This window comes from Carettochelys insculpta, chromosome 1 (genome assembly GCF_033958435.1).
Source record: "Carettochelys insculpta isolate YL-2023 chromosome 1, ASM3395843v1, whole genome shotgun sequence".
Lineage (NCBI taxonomy): Eukaryota > Metazoa > Chordata > Testudines > Carettochelyidae > Carettochelys > Carettochelys insculpta.
In genome coordinates this window covers 278,956,005-278,978,863 of record NC_134137.1, presented here as the reverse complement: position 1 = coordinate 278,978,863, position 22,859 = coordinate 278,956,005, and the positions used below count along the sequence as shown (strand labels likewise).

The window sequence follows — 22,859 nt, the reverse complement described above, 5'->3', positions numbered from 1 at the left end:
CAGTTATCATTCATCTGGATTTTCCAGATCTGAAAAAGTGGGTCTGTCCCACGAAAGCTCATCGCCTAATAAATTATATTGTTAGTCTTTAAAGTGCTACAGGACTCCTTTTATGTTTTGTGAGACTGCTTAGCAGGAGCTAACCTTGTAAAGGAAGAAGAAGTTGATAAGACAGAAGTGGGTCCAAAAGAATTGTTGGGTGTGTGATTGAAAACATTTATTACTTCTTTACATGGTACAATTGGTGTGCCTGATGCCTTTACCAAAAAGAGTAAGATGGCAGCTCTGGCATAAACCACTTACTATCTAAATGGCACCAAAGCTGAGGCTGGACATAAGGAGAAGGCAAAGCTTACTCTGTAAAATGTTGTTGTGCTATTTGTTATGTTTATTTCTAGCTGTAATTGGTCTGGCATCTAAAAAGGTGTTAGGTTTTTATTTTGCTTTATTTTTGTGTAGCTATGTTTTTGAAAAATAATCTCACATTCACAATTGGAAAGTTAATTGAAACAAGTTGATCTGGAGGAAGGAGCTGAAGGAAGATGGGAGGTTGCAAGGCACGTGTTTCTTTGTCCTGCAACTAGTAAACTGTGACAAACTTGTAAGAAGGATTTACTGTTCTGAGTATATCAGTGCATAATAGCTTTTTGCCTGGGTGAAATGCAACAGGCACTATCTATCCCTCTATATTTTGCAAATTAATACATGTGAATATAGTATTAGTCAAATGTGTTATATTAACAGCCATGGAGATTGAAGTCATCTCTTTATCCTTAGAGCGGATATAAAAGGATTAGCATTAAGAAACAGCTTTGTACCCACACCACTTCCTGCCAGCACATCCCAGCCCTGATTGGGAGGAACATCTCTAAGGGTAAGAAGGGAATAAGTTCAGCTTCCATGGACCTGTTCAGTCTTTGGTACTGCTTTTGAGATTGCCAGTTTTAGTACTAATGGTAATGGGTGTGCGTGTGTATTTTATATGAGCATCCATTCCATAAAGCACTGAACTGAGACTTTTATGCAGATACTGCAGAATATTCCTTTATGTTCAACTAAGTGGATTTTTTTCATAGCTGCATGCCAATTTGGCACTGGCCTGGAACTTTCAAAAGAGCAAGTAGCAGCATGAGAGGTCTTCTGGGTGTTTCATTCCTTTTTAGGGCTGCTTTTTCCACTGATGGTTGGGATTAGTCTTTATCGCTTTACAAGTGATTATTGCGCTGGACACCTTGTAACAAATGTCACTTTTGAAGAAGTGATTATTACAGATGACTGGTGGTTGATCTGAGAAATAACCCATTCTGCCTTAATGATTTGTCTGTCTTTGTTCCTTCCCCTTGTGTTGCAATCTCATGATGACTCCTGTGAGCAGAGAGGGCGTTGAGGGCCGTTGAGCTGTATGAACCTCACTTGAGGGGTTTCATTCTCTCGGATAGATGCCCTTTTGTTTGCTGCAGCCACAGGGAGAGGAGGTTTCCAGGAAGTGAATGAAGGGAGCCGAGTTCAGTGGTTTCAAAAGAGGGAATGATTTTTAGGGTGGGCCTGGGAGCTATTTGGTTCTGACTGATTCCAGATGGTGCTGCTGGAACACAAAGATTGCCAGTGTGTTTGGGATGGTGCTGACCGAGGGCCCCCTGAGCGCTTCCTGTGTGGCTGGCTCCACAATCACACAGGCTTAAATCAGAGCCAGACGCTGCTGCAACTCGCGTGAAGTCTCCCTTTTCTTTATCCAACCTTCTGAGCTCTGTGTTCTCTCCCACCCCTTTTAACCCTTTACCTTTCAGTTGTGGCTTTTCAGGCCACCTTCCTGAGATTGACCCCCTCTCCCCAATTCCAGCCTCTTACCTGTAGCAGGTTGGACAGCCAAAAGATGAAATTCAGGTTGTATAGAGCAGAGAGAGCAAACTTCTTATGTTGATCCCCACTTTTTGTTCCTGCAATTATCAGGGCCCCTCCAAACAGACAGAAATGTTGGTTATGTTCATATAAAAGAAAATTCCTTTTGGCACGTGTAAGAAAATAAGTCTGTAGAATGTAAAAACTTTTATTAGTCTCCATATAAATGTGAACACACGTACATAGATAAAACCAGTCACATATTTCAACATTTTTAATGGCTGAGTCTGAGACCCAGCAGCCAATTGTGCTGCTCCCCCTTGTGAAATTTCACACCCCTCGAGGGAGCCTGCCTCCCACTTTGTGCTCCCTGGTATAGAGTATTTGGAATGAAGTTTGGTGTTTCTGTGGGACAAGCTGGTTTGTAACATGGAGCAATGAAAATGACCTGCCATAAGTATCTAGGGCCTTTCATTGAGTCAGTTCAGAACATCCTGGGCTTGGAAAATTCCCTGGGTGCCTGAGGACTGGATAAGTTCATGGAGGATAGAGCCGTCAGAGGTTATTAGCCAGGATGGTGGGGGATGGGAAACCATGCTCTGAAGTTCCCTACCCACTGTTTGCCAAAAACTGGGTCTGGGTAACAGGGACTGATCACTTGGGCTGTGTCTACACTAGGCAAAAACTTTGAAATGGCCATGCAAATGGCCATTTCAAAGTTTACTGATGAAGCGCTGAAATACATATTCAGCGTCTCATTAGCATGCGGGCAGCCACAGCACTTTGAAATTGACGCAGCTCGCTGCTGCGTGGCTTGTCCAGATAGGGCTCCTTTTCGAAAGGACCACACCTACTTTGAAGTCCCCTTATTCCTATCTGTGCAAAGGAATAAGGGGACTTCAAAGTAGCTGGGGTCCTTTCGAAAAGGAGCCCTGTCTGGACGAGCCATGTCAATTTCGAAGTGCCGCGGCTGCCCGCAGGCTAGTGAGGCACTGAATATGTATTTCAGCGCTTCATTAGTAAACTTCAAAATGACCATTTGCGTGGCAATTTCAAATTTTTTCCCTAGTGTAGACGTAGCCTTGATGTATACCTATTCTGTTTGTCCCCTTTGAAGCACCTTGTACAGACCATTGTTAGAAGACAGGATACGAAATGTGATGGACCATTGGTGTGACCCAATAGGGCCATTCTTGTGACAAGCCTACTAGTCTCTTTGAAAAATAGCCATGCTGCTTCTTTCTCCACCTCCCTCACCAAAAACTCACTCTAAAACAAAGCCAGGCTCACTTAAAATATATTGCCCCATTGTCATTTCATGCCAATAAATCAATTCTTCTCCCTCACACAGAGCACACCATGAATTAATTCTGCCTTACCTCTTTGTAGGACTGCTGCTGTCTTGATCACGCAGGAAGTCCTTGATGTCCTGGCTCCCTCTCTACAAAAAGGGCCTCTGTTGCCTATTCCTCTTTTCCTCCCCTGTCAATGTTTTGAGAAGGCGTGAGCAGTGACAGTTCCTCTGCTCTGCTGCTTTTCTGCTTTCACAAGGAAGGAGTTAGTAGTTCCCTGATCTTGCTTGTCTGATCAAAATTTATACTTGCTCTGGGTGAGGGGCCAAATGGAATTTTGGAACCTTGTGGGTGTCACTGTTGGTATGTTTATACTGCAGCTGGGGGGCGTAGGTCTCAGTTGAAGCTAGTGCACTAAAAAATAGCAGTGGTGGCAGTGGCATGGGCAGCAGGTGAGTCTTGCTGCCTGAGTGCAATCCTATTCTAGGTACCTACTTAGGCAGCTAGCCTGAGGTGATGCTGGTGCTGTTGCAGTCACATGGCTGTTGCAGGTTGGATTGAGCAGAGCTAGTGTGCATGCATCTACCTGAGTTGGGAATTCTTCTCTCTAGCTGTAGTATAGGTATACCACTATGACCTACGTCGGTGTTTTTCACAAATGGTGTTCCACGGAACCCTGGGGTTCACGTAGTGAAAATAGGGGTTCCGCGAGGAGATTCCATTACAATAATGTTTTAAGATTTTTAAAAATATTAATATTTAAGCATTAATGACTTTAGTTAAAAACAATTTTCATTTGTGTTTGCCATAAGTGTCCCTATGTTGTGTCAGCTTAGCCAGAGTGGAGACGTTGTCACTACTCAGCACTGCATACACAGTGGTGTGATCGCCTGTTATGTACCGCCATAAATCCCCATAGTCATTCTCAGGGACCATGGATCACATGGGTGACTGAATATGAGTATATTATAGTCATGTGATGTCTTGTACTTAAAAATTTAACTCTGACAAATATAAATTGACTATGACCAGGGTTGGCAACCTGCTGCTTTGGATGTGCAAGCAGCTCTTTAAGGAGTCATTTGCAGCTCTGGGCACTGCTGCTACTGACTCCTCTGCAGCTCCCTGCCCTGCCACTGCTGAAATGGTAGAACTAAATTTAATTAGTTTAACAGCTGGCAGGTTGGCAGGAGGGATCTGGCTGTTAAACCAACTGTATTTAGTTCCATTATTTCAGCAGTGGCTGGGCAGGGAAACACAGAGAGCCCCTCACTTGCAAAGTAGCTGGCATGCATGCAGTGTTGCTGGGGCAAGGGGAGTCAGTGGCTATCTGGAAGGGGACTCAGATGGGTCCTGTGGTTCCTGCATCGTCCTTGCCTTTCATTGTCTGCCACTGGCCTCTTGTACTGCCATAGGGTGGCCAATGAAATTGGGCCCTCAGGACTAGAGTTGGAGGAGTAGTGGTGGCTAAGGCAGGTTCCTTCACCATGTTGGGCGAGGTAGTAAGTGGAGTTTGTTCAGGCAGCATTGGGCTGGGGCCTCTTTGGGTGGATCAACCAAGGACTGGTTTGGGGCTGAGGTGGGCTGGGGGTTTAGCATTTGTTTATTATTATCCTTCCTTACATGTGATCTATTTTTTCAGTTCCATATAAAAGACTGTTACTGCATTAGGGATTCCGCAAAACTCTGTCAAGTTTACAAGGGTTCCGTGGCTAAATAAACTTGGGAAACGCTGACCTAAGTAGATTACTGTGTAGATACAATGCAAGAATCTTCATCATCAACCCCACCTGAGTTTGGTATCAAAATGTAGCTCTAATATTGGATTTTAAAGTCTGTGTAGGCCCCTGCTGAGTAGAACTAGAAGTGAAATAAGATATAGTTCTAAAACGCCATTGTTTACCAAAAGTTCAAAATTTGGTGCTGCTAATTTGTGTGTTTACATCACATGTTCTTGTATGTGCTGGAGTGTAGCTGTCACACTGCACACTGTATTCCTAGGGTTTGATAATGCACGTGTAGGACCAGAAGTGGAACAGCCCATAGTCCTTTGAGGTTGGGAACACTTTGAAAATGCTGCTGTCTCTAGCCTGTGTAATGTTTAACAAAATCAAGATTTAAAGTTGTTTTAAATAAACTGAATCTTTTTAAGTTTCTGTATTTCAGAGGGCAAAATGTCCCAAAACAATAATTCCTGTAGATGATCTTGGAAGAGGAAAGCACAGTTAGCAGAAAGTTTCTTCATGACGTCCAGAAAACATAGCCAGAGCCAACTACTTCCCAAGCACAAAACCCTGGAATCTCATTAGGCAGATGATGAGTTCAGTAGGCAGAATGAAGCTCCACAGCTGGAGGAGCTAAGTAGCAACACTGTTTTTAAGCAAAATCTGGAGGGCGAAATGGACCAAAGCATATTAAGAGCGTATTAGTCATTTGTTATTCTGTGTCATTTTGAACTATAGAGCCCTGCAGTGGGACTGAGATAGAGAGGCTAACTAAAGGCTGGTAACTAATAGGGAAACATTTGAATCTCTCATTAGCTTACCAAGAGTAGCCTATGTAAGATATTGCTAATTACTTTGAACTTCTCGTATACATGTTTTTCTTCCTCATGCTGAATCTGGTGGTGTATACTGGCTCAAATCTGATAAGAGACTCCCTGCTTTTAGTTTGTGACCTCATGTAAGTGCAGACACTCACTCTTGTATCAGCTTGCTGTTAGTGCTATGAGCAGTTTCTCTGTGAAATGTTTTTCAAAAATTAATAATAATCCTGACATATAAATAAATCCTGACATATAAATAACTTGAGTAGTATGTTTTGGAGTTCTAAAATTGGTGCTTAAGTAGTTTTAAAATATCCAGTTTCAAAATAACTCTTTAAACTCACTAAAAAATCTGCACCTTTTAAGGCAAAATTGTGGTTCAGTTAGTTTTAACAACTTTGTGATAAACACATGACAGCAGTTTGTCACACACAGAATTTTCGCAGTATAAAGAAATTTTTTTTAAAATAAAGATTTTAATACTTTGTAATGGGAATTAAAGTATTTTTACATGACTTAAGCATGATTTATTTTATTATTTTAGTGGTAAAATTGTCTGTATTCCATTTAGATATATACTGTATTAACTGACCCTTTTTTTTTTATTTTAGTAGGGAGGAGGAATCTGTCTGTCTCACAGGATTTGCGGGACCTAAGGCTTTTGTGGGTTGGAGCAGGATAAAAATAAAATAGCTCTGTGCAGAACTCTTTGTTTGGAAAGTCAAGAAGATCTATTATAACTGTAACTTGACATCTTTTATAATGTTTTTTTTTACATTCTCAGCCATATATGGCTTTTCTACGTTTTATGAATTGCACCCATCTGACAATGTGGGCTTTCACACGGTTCTCTCTTGTAACATTATATTTCATGTTCTCTTTTGGCTTACGTTAAGGGATACTTTGAGTTTAAAAATTCACTCTTACATTTCAAACTTAGTTACTTACTGTTGCTAATAACACTTGAAATTACTAGTAGAAGGGGGGATATAATAGAAGCATATAAAATCATGACTGGTATGGAGAAAGTAAATAAGGAAATGTTATTTACTTCTTCTCACAACACAATAACTAAGGGTCACCAAATGAAATTAATAGGCAGCAGGTTTAAAACAGACAATAGGAAATATTTTTTCAAACAGCGCACAGTTAACCTGTGGAACTCCTTGCCAGAGGATGTTGTGAAGGCCAAGGCCATAGCAGAGTTTGAAAAAGAACTAGATTGGCTCCTGTTGGAAGGCAGGATACTGGGCTTGATGGGCCTATGGTCTGACTCAGTATGGCTCTTCTTACGTTCTTATGAATCCAAAGATTAGAGATGGTTTTTTTTTCCTGTTTGTTTACATCATGCATTTGACAGCACTGTATACTTTTCACTGTTTTTACTGTAGTCAATTAATTCCTTTCTAGTTTGTGAGACTATCTACAGTGGCAAGCAAATAAGACTTGGAGTTGAAGATAAATATTGAGATAGATACTTTTTAAAAATAGAAAAATGTGATTGTAAAGCCTTACAAAATTCAGAGGGACTAAGGGGCAGGTGAAGCCCTTCAAAAACTTTTAATTCTTCTAAAACTAAGATTTCAAAATCATGATCTCTGTGTATCCTAAAGCTTTTTCCGTTGTTTATGGTCTGTTGTAGAAATCAGCATAACAAACTTGGAGTTATGAGAACATACCAAGGAATGTGCAGGTAGTACAGGAAATTGAGATGATGTGACACTTTCTTTTGGGCCAGAAAACTACATCAAAGGGTCTGAACTCAAAGAAATCAAGGTAGCTTTGTCTGATTTCAGTGCTGTGTTACCTGATAGTAAAATAGTTGCTTATGGATGCTTGTATGTCTTCTTGTACTTATGGCTCTTGGCTATCTTGCAGGTTTTGTCTGGCTAACTGCTTAAAGTTATTGCAATTCTGATTAGGGCAGAAGGATATTTTAATTAATCTTAAATCATGTCCACTTCTTGTCTTTTGCTGCATTTGCTATCTCACAGGATAATGAAATGTACTTGAACAGGGAGTCAGTCCTAGAAATTAAAAATACATCTCTCATATGCGTGTCTTTCGTGTACTCTTCCTGTTCTTTATGGCTCAGACCCATTGGAGGTCTTTCTTACTTGGTTATAATTAATACTTTGTCCATTAATGGTACCGTAGAACAGAACTGCTTGGCTGAGTAATGTTACAGGTTAAATTGGGCTATAGAATATTGCAGTACTACTAGAAAGGTGTGCTTTTTGCTTACGATGGGGAAAGGCATGCACTGAAAGTCCGAGTTTGTGGTGGTGATCTGGTGTTTGGAACAGAGGGGATCTCTGTAGTTTTACCAGTAATCTATATATGTGTCTCCATCTCTTTGTAAGTATTGCTTTTCAGTTGGGTATACTTCCTTGCTCCCTGGGAACTAAGTAAAATTCTGATCTCATCGTTTTGTTCAGGGAAGTGTATGTTTCTGGGTGCGGAAGTTAGAGGTCGTAGTCTTGAGAAAAAATTTTAAATAAAATACACCTTTTCTCCATATTTTCAAGAAAGACCTGAAGCGTGTTGGAAATTAGGTGAGACTTACAAGTCTTCTAGGCTATGGGATCTAGTTACTAATGTCCTGTGGTTTTCAGTCACATGTAATCCATCTACCTTATTCAAAAAAGGAGACAGTGCATTTTCCATTTTGTGTTCGAGGCTGATATTTATGGCCATCCCAATTGTTTACATTCCATAGAGACTTCCCATTTCTTCTGAATTCGGAGAGGAGGAGGGAAATATGGAGCTGTTTCCTTAACTGCAAGACTCTGTGTCCCAAATGTTTAAATTTAGCTCTGATTTTTGTTGAAAGCATCATTTTTTTTAGGTGAACGGGAAACCGTGTATCCTGCCTTGCAAGGCTACTAAAGAAGCAGGAGGAGGAGAAGTTACCATGGAGATTGTAGTTGTGTGCAGTGGGAGAACAGCATGGTTTAGAATTCCAGGAAGGAAGAGGGAATGATGTCATAATATTTCATGCACCAGCCCAAGCACTACTGTGAGGTTTGTGGGTGTGTGCGTTTTTTTTTCAGGAACATCAAGGAAGTGCAGTCGGTCATATAGAAAAGCTCTGGATGTTTGATTTGGAAACATTTTCTTGAACTTGTTTATAAATACTTGCCAAGTCAATACCCTGAGTGCTTTTGAATATGTAGTATGTTTATATACACTGCATTTTATAAAATAAAAAAAAGATGTAACAATACACGACTGCATCTGTTCATGGGCAATTTGATTGCCAGGTCACCACATGCCTCTAGAGAATAGAACTTATGATTTTTGACTACATTCATGGACTTCTCTTTCTGGTGAACCAAAGAAACAGTTCCACTAACTTAACCAGAAGAGGAAACTGATGGACATATGGGCAGATTCTAGGTCAATGATTCGCAACCTTTTCATTAATGCAGTCCCCAGATCACCTCCCAAACCGTTTGCGGACCCCCAATCACCTCTCTGCCCCAAACTGTTTGTGGATCCCCATCAAAACTAATTCTAGCTGCTATGTACACTCATTAAATGAGAAAGGAAGCCACAACATAGATTTTTCAGACAGCATTTCATAAGAGTATTGGTAGAGATTTAATTTAAAAACAGTAATAGATTGTAACTTTGCAATTTATTTAAAACTTTTATTTTCTATGATCATCTTTACTTCTTTTAAATTTTTTCACGGACCCCCAAGGTTCCCTGGACCCCAGGTTGGCAACCACTGTCCTAAGTAGTAGAGGGTAGTGGTACACAGTATAATATCTAAGTGTGACATCTCAGACCAAAACTACATTTTAACATCCAAAATTCAGCATATAAAAATAATGATGGGATGGGGAGGGAGAGTCCTAGTAGCTGACAATTCTGTGTGTTGAGACACTGGTGAGGAGACAAATAAATGGAAAATCTTCTGTTAAACAAATGATGTTGGTAAAATTATTGACAGGCCAGAGCCAAATGAAAGTGGAAGAGTGAAGACAGCCAGAGGAAGGCTTGCCACTCTATGCATGATATATTGAAACTTATCAGCAGGAGATAACAGCAAGGCATACATCAAACTAGGCTTAAGTAGACAGTGGGCTACCATAGAGACCACTTTTTATAACCTATCTAATTTAGTTCTTCATGGGTAATCTGGTATTTAAACCTTAGATGCTGCAAGTTGTTACTCCTCGTCTAGCACACTCGGGACCTGACCTATCCCAGACTAGGGGAGGTCAGTGCTGGACTCTCTGCTGCCATAGGCTGCAAGGCTTCACTTTGGTGGCAGCAGCAGCAGAGGAGCTGATATTCACCAGTCAGGGGCTATGGGGAGAGATGCTTGGGGGAAGAGGCAGGATGGACATGGAGCCCCAGGAGTGCAGCCCCATGGGAGCACATTGAGATGTGCTCTTGTCCACCACTGCCTGCTGGGGGGTTGAGCTCTGTAGCAGTCCTGCCTCTTCCCCTGAGCAACCTTCCCCTTCTCCACTCCTTCCTCTAACTTTCTGAGCTTAAGTGCCCCAAATGAGCGATTTGCAGCGCTCTAGGAAGGTAGGGGTAGAGTTGCTGAGCATGGGGCTTGGCTTTTCCCCTTGAGTTCACCAACTCAGACCCACCCATGGGGATGCTGGAGTTCAGATGTTGCCGGACAATAGAAGCCCATACGATAGTGGTCCAACCTCTACCTTTACATTAGCTGTACTCACACATGAAGGTAGATAGGGAGATATGGCAAACATCACTGAAGACAGACATGATGCATTGTGTACATCCACGCTTGGGCTGTGTCTAGATTGCCGAGAACTGTTGGCAAAAGATATGGAAATTGCTCAAAGATTTTGCCCATCTCCTGCTGACAGTTGTGTTGGGAGAGGCATACCTGACATCTGGCTTGTCTACATGGGGCCAAATGTTGGGAAATTCCCCTCTGCCAGGACATGTCTTCTTCCTTGTTGAACGAGGAAGACAGGGGTGTCGGCAGAATGCTCCTAACACGGCAGACTTCTGCTGAGGGATCTCCAGTCTCCCGACAGAATGCTGCAGATTAGACATAGCCTAGGAGATAAAGGGTTTTCTGACCAAGTTAGCTAGTATGTGGTAACTAACGTGAAGTAAAATCGTAGGAAAGGGAAGGCAGCTTGTAGTTTCCAAATGTGTTTGACTTGCTAATTTATGGTAAAACAAAAACTATTTTGTCTTAGTGTTTTTACTTCAGTTAGCTAACATGGTAAGAAAAAACCTTTTCATCATCCAGCATATTACATCTCTATCTTCAGTGCAGCTTTGCCTTTTTTCCTACTGTAAACCAGGCCACTGATATGAAAGATTAGAGGTTGAAGTGGTGGTAGAGATGGAACAGTGAGGTAAAAGGATATTGGGTCCCCCAGCTTTCGGTAGGCAGGATGGTATTGGGATTCTTACTCAGGTGTTATCAGGGCCCTCTTTAGGAACTTTGTCTTTCATACCCACCTTCATTTAGTGAGTGTCAGAAATTTGAAGCTGAAACACCACACCATTTCAAAATCCCCTCTGGCTTCTGGAAGAAACACATAGCTTTGTCTTTTGCTTTTTCTCCTCACTCCGGGGGCTGGGACTCTGTCACTACTACTGCCCAGGTCATCTGGCTGCTGTGCTGGTGACAGCTTCACCAAGAGGAGGAACAGAGGGTAACTAACTATATTCAGGGCTTGTCTACACAGAAACACTCCAAAGTTAGGATGAATCAACTAAACATGTGAAGGCAATGCACTTTAATATATGTGCATTAACACTTTATGGATTGTCTAATGCATTAAGGCAGAAGAAAAGTAGTACTTGGTAGTACGAATGCTCCATCAGACCCATATCCTGTTTTCCATTTGTTGTCAATGGCAGGTACTTCAGAAGGAATGAACAGAACAGGCAACTGTTAAGTAATCTATTAACTGTCATCCACGTCTGTCATCTAGCAACAGGGCATAAGGACATGCAGCACATAGGGTTGCATCCCTGACTCTCTTGGTTAATAGCCATTCATGGTGGATAGTCTATTGTCCATGAAATTATCTAGGTCTTTCTGAATCCTCTTATAGTCTTGGCTTTCAGAGCATCCCCTGGCAATGAGTTTCACAGACTAACGCTGCTTTATCTGAAGAAGTACTTCCCTTCCTTTGTTTCAAATCTGCTGCCTATAAATTTAATTGGCTGACATCTGTCCAGTCAGGTTTCCTGCTGCTGTTCAAAACCATGTGGACAGCTGAGAAACAAACAAGAATTATGTTAATTGTACTCCACTTTCCCTAGCAGCATCAGCAATTCAGGCATCTGCATTGTGGTGCTGCAGACTCAGTGATGAAATGTGTCTTTAGTTCACATTTGGAAGTTTTGTAATCATAAAGACTAAAAAATTTATTTTAAATGAAAGCTTGAATTCAGCAGTTACTGATTCTCCTATTGTATGGGAAAGCATTTGCCAAATTTGCTAGGACAATATATTCCGTGCTTACCAGGTTAAATTCCTAGTCATGTATTTGCAGTCCTAAAGCTTCAGGAACAAACTTAGGCTGAAATTCAAGAAACAATTTCTACTGAAGTCTGTTAGACCATTGAACAGACTTGCTTCATTTTATATCTAAATGGTCAGGGAGCTATTCTGTATTGACCATAGTGATGGATAAAGGAGAACAAAGATTGGTTCAGTCTCCAATTTCTCTTTGGTTTATAGAGGAAAATTAGCTATGAACCTTTCAATATTAGTGAGGACTATGGCATTTCCTGTTTTGGGCATTGACTGACTGTGGTTGGGGCTGTGGGGGGGGGTGGGGAGGGAGGAAGAGGGAGTTGAGCAAGGGACAGGTTGCATTTGTCCCATCAGTTATGCTTAAATCTAGAGCTCTCTCTCCAAAAATTTCCATCATACCTGTCATGGGTTCATCCCCATCAGTTAGTAGGATTTCGCTCCGTAGCGTGAGTGGTCTGATTGCAACATCATTTTCAGCACCATCCCAACTAGACTTGCTCAGGTTGGGTTAGATGACACATAGCTGGAAATGGAGTGGGGAGTTTGTGAGCTCTTAAGTTGTGAATGCTGGTAGTGGTGAACTTGTACTTGCAAGACTGGTATATTAAAACAAAACTGGAGAACAAAAACAAAACCCTTTAATAGAAGCAGGGTGAAAAGGTCAAGCTTGGACTTCAGGGGAGGAGTTTGGGTAAGTCACAGATCCAATGGGCTGGCATATATACTGTAACTCTTACTGCTGTGCTGTTGTTGCAAGCACTGTGGAAATGAGGAAGTCATAGGTGAGAGATCAATAGATGGTCTAAAGTGGTGATGAGCATTTTGCTTCCTACTGAGGTTCCGCCTGTGGACTCCCCTGTCTTCCCTCCTGCCCCATGTGCCTCTCATGCACTAGGGCACTGGGACCCTGCATGTCCTACTCGTTGTACTCTCTCCCAGCATATTTGGAGCACCATGAATCCATTCATTCATGCCCTGTCCCCACTCCTCTCCCTCCCTTTGAGAACTGGAATACCTCAAATCAGCTGTTTGTCAGTAGCTCTGGGAGGGCAGAGGAAGAATGTGGCAGTGTGTGAATCAAGTGACTTGTCGCCCTCTGAAGGAGCTGGGAGAAGGGTGAAGAGTAGGAAGTGCATAGCCCCTGTGCTCTAAAGGTGTGTGAAGTAGGGGGGCAGACAAAGGGACCTGTGGGCCCATAGGTGGAATATCAGTGGGCTGTGGGCTGCTGAAGACCACTGAGATGGAGGCCACTCATGTGGTCCACTCACTATTCTTGGTTGCCCACTGTTGGTCTAAAGTGATATGCCAGTGACAGTCAGAGATCAGATGCCCTTGTGTTCCCCTCTCTTCACTGTTTTACCCCCACTTTAAAATAGATCTTAAGCACCTGGGAAGAGCCTTTTAGGAGTAAACAAAATAGTGAAATGCCCCATGGCAATTTGATTTGATTTAACTCACTAACACATCCTACCTAAATTTTTCTTCATAAACGAGTACAAAAAAGCAGTCCAGTAGCGCTTTAAAGACCTAACAAAATAATTTATTAGGTGATGAGCTTTCGTGGGACAGACCCACTTCTTCAGATCAACCTTGAAGACTGACAGTCCTATAATGTCTTGAGCTTTTGTGAGATGCAACTCCCATGAAGTCTTCATGTAGCTGACAAAGTGAGTTGCAACCTGATTCCTTGTTGTTTTTGCCAAAACAGACTAACATGGCTACCTCTCTGAAACGTAATTTTTTTCTGGAAATGGCAGGTTGCATGTAGGTAATGGGGAGAGAAGTCTTATGGGTGTTGGTAGCAGGGAGTTGTGAGGGAATGGAATTAGTGGGGTTTGTCCTGTCTCACCAAGCTCTCTTGCTCTTACAGGAAGGCAGACGCTTTCCTACTCCTCCCTGAGGAATGAGTTTTATTGTGTATAGACAACAAGCTGTATTTTGCACTCCATGTAGTCTGCTTCCTCTTCTCCTTTGGATCCACTACAGGGACTTTTCTCTCCACTAGGTTTAACTAGATTGTTCTGTTCTACTTGTAGAAATTTAACCCATTCTAACCTTTCTACTCCATACTCGTATCACGTTCAAAAATGCTAAACTCTGTACAGAATAATCATGCAGCAAGGTCCAGATTCACAATTGGTATTATGTAAAATTGGCAGCAGCAGAGAGACTTGGCAGGAGCCACCTTTCCCCGGGCACTTCCCCATTCCCCCTGGAGAGCTAAGTTCAATTAGTGCTACAACATCCACAGCAGGGAATTTGTAAATAGTACAGTGTGGCATGGCACCATTTCTGTATGAAAGGCAGAAAGGTATTTTGACCCTTCTGTGACTTTTGTGTTCTAGTTGTTGTCTACCTCTAACCTCCTTTTTCAGATTATTTCTTAAGAAAGTAGCTTTTTCTCATCTCTCAGTCACTTCTTGTAAAACAGTACCCTTGATTGTTTTCTGTCTGTGTGCGTCCCTCCCCCAAATCCCCTGGTCATGGTGTGGAGACTTCTCACTGTATAGTTAACCTTTTTGTTGCACAGGGTTTCTTCTTCTTTGCTTTTCTTGACCTATGCGCAGTCTTAAATCCTGTAGACCACCCACATAGCTCTCAAGACATCTCTGGCTGGCTTCCTTCTCTCATGATGTAAAAATAACTAGCAGTATGGTGGCACCTTGTAGACTTAAAAAATTTATTATGGCGTAGGCTTCTGTGAATTACACCTAATTTCAGATGCATGAAATGAAAGAAAAAGAAATAGTATGACTACAGAGATGGGAGTGTTACATCAGAGCTAATTCAATCAGGGTGGATGTAGATAAGAAGGCGAGAGTATCTAAAATGGAAAATTACTTACTGTAATGAGAGAGCCATTCCCAGTCCCTACTGAGACCCATTCTGATGGTGTCCAGTTTGCATATGAATTCCAGCTCCCGAGTTTCATGTTGCAGCCTGTTTTTGAACGTGTGTTTGCTTGAGGATGGCAACTTTTAAGTCTGTAACTGTGTTTCCAGGGCAGTTAAAAGTTTTCCCCTGGTTATTGTATATTACTGTTCTTGCTGTCTGATTTATACCCATTTATTCTGTTGCATAGAGACAGTCCAGTTTGTCCAACATACATGGGAGAGGGGTATTGCTGGCACATGATGGCAAATATCACATTAATAGAAGGGCAGCTGAATGAGCCTTTGATGATACAGCTGATGCAGTTAGATCCTATGATCATTCAGCCTGTGCCGCTCCCCACAGCTCCCATTGGCTGGGAACAGTGAACTATGCCAATGGGAGCTGTGAACGGCCATACCTGCAGACACTCAGGTGAATAACCTCTGGTGGGCGGACAGATGCTTTAACTCTTGCAATTCATGCCTGGCCCATGGGCTGCTTATGGCCCATCCCTGGTTTAAAACTTGATTATCAAATTAGCTTACTCTTTTAAGGGCTTATCTAAGTGAGCAAATGTACCACTCATTTTTATTTAATCCCAGATTAGTTGAGAACTGTCTATGCTAAACTCAAATAACCCTGTCTTTTATGCTGAAATAATTGTCTTGGCATCCTTTACCTTTGATTTATCTATATGGGTTTAACTTTTCACTGTAATTTAAACACCATGTGTAGACCAGGCCCTATACTTCTGCCAAGTTTTACATATATTAGTCAAAATAATGCAATATAATCATGTCAGCTTTAATTATGCTGGTAAGCTATTTCAAAATACCGGTCAACAAGTACGTTAACAATACAGGACAACAACAACAACAACAACAACAAAAAGCCCTCTCCCCCAGACTAGAGAGTTAAAGAAATTCCTGGGACAATCCAGTTCAAAGGCGCTAAGGAGTGCTACATGGAGCCGGCTGCATTCACTCCTGGTGCAGACACCCACACCTTTCTCCCTTCAGAGCCCAACCCTGGGCGCTCTGTCATTCTCAGGTGGATGAGGATCAAGTCAGGCCCCCAGAGCATGTACAGTCTCCATCCCAACTGGGCTAAGCACTCTGCTCACTGAGGGGTGGAGAGCTGGGGTCTACGGAGTCCAGCAGCCCTTAGTGGTTGCCAGTAGCTCTTCTGTCCCATTTCTCTTAGAGAAACATGAACTTCTGTGCAGAATGTTAATTCCTTGCAAATTCTGCATTGCATAATGGCACAGAATTCCTCCAGGAGCAATCTTTGGACTCAGAGTGGGGGTATTCTTACCCTTGCAAGACCAGTTGAAAGGAGGCTTGACTAGGAGCACCATTATATTTAGGCCTGGTGAATGAGTTTAGTCCTGGGGTTAGTAAGTGCTGGATAACATTTTCAGGTCCTGTGTGAGAGGATAAGAAGACAACTGCAGTGAACAACTTCAAAACTACTTAGGCAGCTCAGCAGCAGTTCAGGTTCCACTATCCATCCAGCACCTGATTTGCACTCGGCATTTGTGCTGCAGAACTGTAAATGCATACCTTAGCAAGAATATGATTCTGCATATGCAAGTATCCTTAGAGCTACAGGACCATTCTGATATGGACATTGACATACAAGAATGGAACAACAGGACTTCATGTAGATCTCTAAGGTGGGATAATAGAATGTAGTATGATCGCAAAATAGTAATTACTGGTAAATATCGGTAGGTATGATACCTTCTGCCGCAAAGCAGTTCAGTCTCTGGAAAAAAGCCATTGTATTTTGATTTTGTGAGACCATTTCTTCAACTTTATGTTCTCTCTTGGTCAGGAATGTCCATATCATTAGGCAGTTTACAGTTGAAGCAGAATAGCTTCAGTCAAATCTGCAAAGTCTCTTCATCGAACATCCAGCTGTTTCCAAAAATGTAATTACTGCCAGAAACAGCAATCCTGGCACCCGTTTGCTTTCAACAAATTGGTCTGGTCAGCTCTGCCTAGTTTTTCCTCTAAGAGCAAGCAGCTGGGATAACACACACAGCTTGTTAAGACTCCAGACCACTCCACCCCCTTTCCAAACAATACGTACTGCATTGTGTTAGCAACAGCTTTTAAAAACTAACTCTGCACAGGAATGTGGGATTGCTACTTTCTTCATCACCAGTATTTTATAACTTCTGCGTACAGTTCTTTCCCCCATCAGCTGTGGAGTCAAGCAGCCACAGAATGAAACCAAAGTAGCCCTTTTCAGTTTTTCTCACTCCTTACCCTTGCCAAAGAAAAGGGGTGTTTGTAAGATGAATTTGGCTAATTTCTTGTCCGATTTGAATTTGCAAGTGGGAGAGAGTCTTTTCCTCTCTCCACGAAGAAGAAGGGGAGGGGGAGCATTGATATGTTCAATCTCTGCCATCGTTGCTAAAAATAGGGGAGGGGCTGGGAAATTATAAGAAATTTCAAGGATGAAGGCTATGTTGAAAACTTGCATATCATTCTGATCAAGGCTGTGTGACAGGATTGTGGATGTATGAAGCAGCATGAGCAATGAGTTCTTTTGGAGGCGAGCAAAGAAAAGCTAGAACATTAATTCTTTGTAGGAGTTTGTGATACTGCTGCTCAAGTTTAGTAAGATTACAATTTAAACTGAAATGTCTAAGATTGTGTTCACAGGTCACAATGCAGCATGGTTTGCAGGAAGGAGTGTCATGTTTTTGCTGTTATTATTTAGAGGAAGAGAATTTTCTCTAAGACTGGGTTAATTGTGTAGCAGCTCATGGTAGTTTATGCTGTAATTATTTTATCTCCACAGTGGAAAAAAGAGACATTTAAAAAAAATCCCACGTAAAACAGCAAAAACTCTAGTCTAGACACATCTTACTGGAGATAAAGCTTTATGGTTATTTCATGTCTGTTTTTTCTTTCTCCTGCATACTGGGGCATGCAGCTTCAAACTAGTCTATTTAGGTGTATTGACTCATACAGAAAAGAGAATGCAACAGGGGAACATCTTAACGTTATCTAACTCTTTCCCAAATCATTGAAACTTCTTGTATCCACCTGGACTTATATAGACTTATAGTCGCTTGTTGTTGTTATCATTCCTGACAATTGTTACATTCATCTTTTTTGTTCTTCTCTTGCAGAATGAGCCTCTGACCTCAGGTTATCATGGATACCCTGCGAGGGACAATCAAGTAAGAGTTGAATTACCGTAAATGTGCACGTGTGCGTGTGTGTGTGTATGAGTGTTTGTCTATTTGTGGATGTTCTGTGAAACTGCTTGCTACCACTGTTCGTTTTGAATTGAGGACTGTTTTATGTCACTTGTTGAATAGTTATGGAGGTATGCAGTAAATTAAACACATTTTTTGATTATGGCACTTGTGGAATGTGCCTGCGTTCACAACGAGGGTTAAATGTGATCCCTCTGGTTCTCATTAAAGAATGTTCTGACCACTGGCTGTTTTTTTAAAACTGGACTTCAGATCCAAATCTCCAATACTAACTCTCTCCCCTCAGTGTAGAGGTTCAATCTGTGAACCCTTTTTTTCATATTTCTGTAACACTAGCAGCTCAGGAGAGATGCAACACATTTATTGTGTGAGAGGTCTCTTCACTTCCAGTGCTTCTGGAGCTGAAAATAGGAAACATAAGAACCAGCATACTGGGTCAGACCCAAGGCCCATCTATCCTAGTATCCTGTCTTTGGCCAATGGCCAATGCTAGGTGCCCCAGAGGGAATGAACAGAACTGGTAACCATTGGTAACTGGTAGTCCATTCCATGTCACTCATTCACAGCATCTGTCAAAGGAGAACTAGGGACACCAATCCTGCACAGGTGTGGCCCAGAATGGATTGCTTCTAGTTCATATGAATGTACCTTAATGCTCTGTTAGTCCTCCAGGCCCCAGCCACCAATTTAGGACATTTTAAAGTAATAAAGATGATGTGATTGAGACCATTGCAGCCATCACAACATCCTCTTCCCACTGTACAGAAGGTGGGAAATGCAAACTGAGGCAAGGAGAGGTCCATCATAAATTGTCTTTTTATGTTTCCATTTTGAGGATATTTGTCACTTTTTGTCTTTTGTAGCTTAGGAATCAACCTTGTCCGGAAAGAAGTCTTGAAGCTTGTCAGAAACTTTTATTCTAAGAAATTTAAATTTATGGATTTTTTTGAGGGCCCTAAGCAAGTAATATGAGTGTGTGCACAGTAGAAGTATAGTTATATTTGTATCTAGTTTGTTGCACACTCTTAGTTTCAACAAACACATTTGTGTTGTATTCTTTCTCTCTCTTTCACGCGCACAGGCACGCACACATGCACATGCACAGACAAACCTACAAGTTAAGTTTTCATCCGTGCTTTCCACACTACTGAACTGTTTGCGTCTGCATTTCTGGGGAATTTGGAAAATTATCCTACAGTGAGTCCATGGGAGCAAGGGACATCAGAGCCTGGGGCATGTCATAGAGTCTGTGATCTCCTACTGCACAAAATGCTGGATGGGGAAAAAGGTGGAGCAGTCATGCCAGCTGTGCAGGCACAGTTAGCTGGGAATCCCTATACTGCAAAAAGAAAATCCTTGTCTATACTCCAGTGCTTTGGCATTGTGGTCACCTGTATGCCTTATTTTAACTCTCAAGACCATTAATAAGAGTAAGTTCAGTTACAATCCTTGACACCATGAAATCCTACACTGGGTTTCTCTAGACTATTGTAGAGCGTTTATAGACAAAAGCATAGAAGTGTTGTAGCTACCATGGTTCAGTTAGTTCCACCATTGCCAAGTTACAATGCTCTTGCCCTCACCATTAAGTAGTAGATTGGCAGTTTGGAATACAGGTTTTGTCATCTATCATGCAACTTTTCTTTTGTCTGTTATGTGGGTCTGAGAATGTTTGTTTGCATTGGTAGTCATCTGTTCTCAGCTGTCTCCATCTCGTCTTCCAATTCCTGCTGTTCAGGGCCATCTGGCAAGCACCTGGGACACTATATGAACAATCATGAATAGTCTCCCTCACTCTACACCCAAAGCTCTGCGACAGCAGTCGGAGACAAAGATAAAATACAAAATAATGATTTTGTAACCTGAATATGTTTAAATCTCATGCAGAGTCGCCTGAAGATCCAGTCTAGACATGCACATGCCCCAATGTACACATTTTCCTGATGTGGGCCCTGGCAATTAAATCCATTGCTTAACTGTGTTCTTACTTTATAAGACAATAGGTTCCAGATTCTCTAATCAAAAAGGGGGATCCCTTGTAGTAGGCACTGTATAAATGTGGAGTGAGTGCCTCTCCTCTAATATGCTTACAATTTAAATAAGGTCAGAATAGGACTGGGAACACGAGGGGGGAAAGGCAGCAGGTAAGGGTAATAGTACTGGAAACCTGAGGTTGAATATGCTAAGTAGGTTTCATGGTGGGGATTTTTTTAAGGGGAGTGATGCACAAACAAACAAGAACATAAAATTATTTATGCAACAAATTAAAATGAGATATTGAATAAATAATCAGACTCAAATCAAAGATCTTCTTCAAGGCCTGTCTCCCAAAGCAGGTGGTGTTCCTCGTAGCTTAGGCCCAGAGTAAGCTGGGCAGCAGTTTTAGAGGTCGGAGCAGGGGTTGGCCACCAAAATAGCAAGAAAAGCAATGTTGTTCAAATTCGGTAAAAACCTCAATCACTCGAGAGCCGCAACACATGTGAATATGAGATGGTCCTAAATACATAACGTCAAATCATACTTTTTGTAACCCCTATATTAAAAACAGTGCACACGCAATGATTTGTAATGTGAGATATATTTACTGTAGGACAGTTACAATCTTTTACCACACTCTATTTCCTCACACTTTACATGTGTGTGTTTGTACCACTGTCTTCCAGACTTTCACCACTGAACCTACTTCAGTTCCAACGATTTTACTTCGTGTTTAATTTCAGTTTTCTTTCTTAAAATATGCATTGCCCTTCACAGCAGGAATGCCGCAAGCTTCTTTTTCCTTTTCAAAAATCAATACTTTAACACAGATACACTATCCTATCCCACAGTGCACTCCATATGTTAAAGGAGGAATCGAGACCGCATTATTTGCTATTTAGATATGAGTTGTTCATTGTTGGGCTTTTACCCATTCACCATCTACCAAAAATAATCAGGGGGGATTTTTTTTTAAACTATGGAATTATAGTATTGGGAGCTACAAAAAAGTCCTTAAAAAGCCACGTGCAGGTTGGAAGGACTATGACAGGAGGCTGGCAAAGGTGAAACTCTAGTCTTTGGCCTGCCTGAGGCATACGCAAATCCTCGTACAGCCCAGAATTATTCAAAACATCCATTAGAACAAACAAAAAATGTGAACGAGGTGCAAATACAATGTCCCTTGTGAGGCCATGGCCCTTATGCATCTACCCCAGTCAGTTGCCAACAAGCTGTGTCAAGAGCTGTTAGAGAAGTGCCACGATCCACAGGTCCTGGACCACTTTCAGAGAGGGAGCACATGGACTGTGGGCACCTGAACCAGATTGGCTCATTTGGATTGATTGCACCATTACAGCCTGTGCTTGTTCTCTCATTCTGGTGAAAAATGTCAGCTCTGCACCATTCAGGATTGCAGTGATCTGTGGCAGGGGTTGAATCAATGCTTTGTAGAGCTAGCTTTGCTTGCCATTAACTTGATTACAAACTCAGTTAAAAGTTCTATTATAGATAGGGTCTAAGACAGTGTAGTTAATATTGAATTTGAGAGACTTGAGGTTAAAGAACTCACTTTCTTGAAGCTCGCCTTAGGTTAAAGCTCACCTAATAAATTATTTTAATAAATTATTTTGTTAGTCTTTAAAGTGCTCCTTGAGATTGCTTTTTTGTTTTGCTAGTATAGCACGGCTTTCTCTCTGTTACTGTTTTAAAGGTATTGGGGTCTGCTGTTGTAAGGGTAGTTCATTTAGCTTGGGTCTATGACCCACTTGCCTTTTTCTTGTATTACAGTAGTCCCTCAGGATACGCGAAGGTTGTGTTCCACGCAACCCTTGTGTATTCCAGATTTTGGGTAAATCGCGGGGGGCTTGGGTGGTGGGTTCTGGCTGGGTGGGGTGAGGGCTGAGCCTGGGGTAGGTTAGGGCTGCAGGGGGGAATGAGAGTGTGGAGTTGAGCTCGGGTGTGCAGGGGTTGGAGCTGGGTCTGCGGAGATTGGAGCAGGGTCCATGGGGATGGTGGGCAGGGGGCTGGAGCCCCCACCCTGTGTGCCGCGCCGGGGGATGGAGTCCAAGCCCCATGAGGGGCTGTAGAGTGCCTGGGGCTGGGAGCCCTGTGCATGGGTTGGGGCCAACCTAGTGCTGTGGGCGGTGTCTGATCCTGGGGCGGAGGCAAGGGAGTTTTAGCTCTCCTAGCTGCCTGCAGCACTGGGCAGCTGGGGGGCTAGAACCCTCCTCCCTACCTTCCAAGAGTGGGGCTGCTGTCAGCTTGACAGCAGCACTGTTCTGGGAAGGGAGTTTTAGCCCGCCTGGCTACCCACAGCAGAAGGCGGCTAGGTGAGCTAAAAGCCTTCCCCTGCCTTCCCAGAGCTGTGCCTAGCGCTGCTCTGGGAAGGCAGGGGAAAGGGTCTCTTAGCCTGCCTAGCTGCCTGCAGCTGCAGGAAGCTAGGCAGGCTGACAGCCATGCGTCTTCAACTTGTATGAAACTCACGTTAAAGTGAGTTTTGCACAACCTGAATGTAAAGCGAGGATTTACTGTACATTCCGTTAGGTTACTAGCTTGCTGATGGGTTGGTTGTCTGTTCTCCTTTGTTCCATGAGCACTGTGTGT

General features: G+C 42.3%; 1 protein-coding gene across 15 annotated transcripts in view; it reads left to right on the top strand.

Annotated features, from left to right (window-relative positions):
- The window catches only part of RBFOX2 (RNA binding fox-1 homolog 2), a 279,211-nt gene that overhangs the window by 50,059 nt on the left and 206,293 nt on the right, over nt 1-22,859 (top strand). For 14 of the 15 annotated variants that reach the window (XR_012647425.1, XM_075008343.1, XM_075008361.1 and 11 more), the window contains exon 2: nt 18,189-18,239. The exons of the other annotated variant lie outside the window; for it this stretch is intronic. Coding sequence is in view for 13 of the 14 variants with exons in the window: in XM_075008343.1 (XP_074864444.1) it covers nt 18,189-18,239 (51 nt within the window). In the remaining variant the exon portion in view is untranslated. The remainder of the gene's footprint in view (nt 1-18,188; nt 18,240-22,859) is intronic. 15 annotated transcript variants of the gene reach the window in all.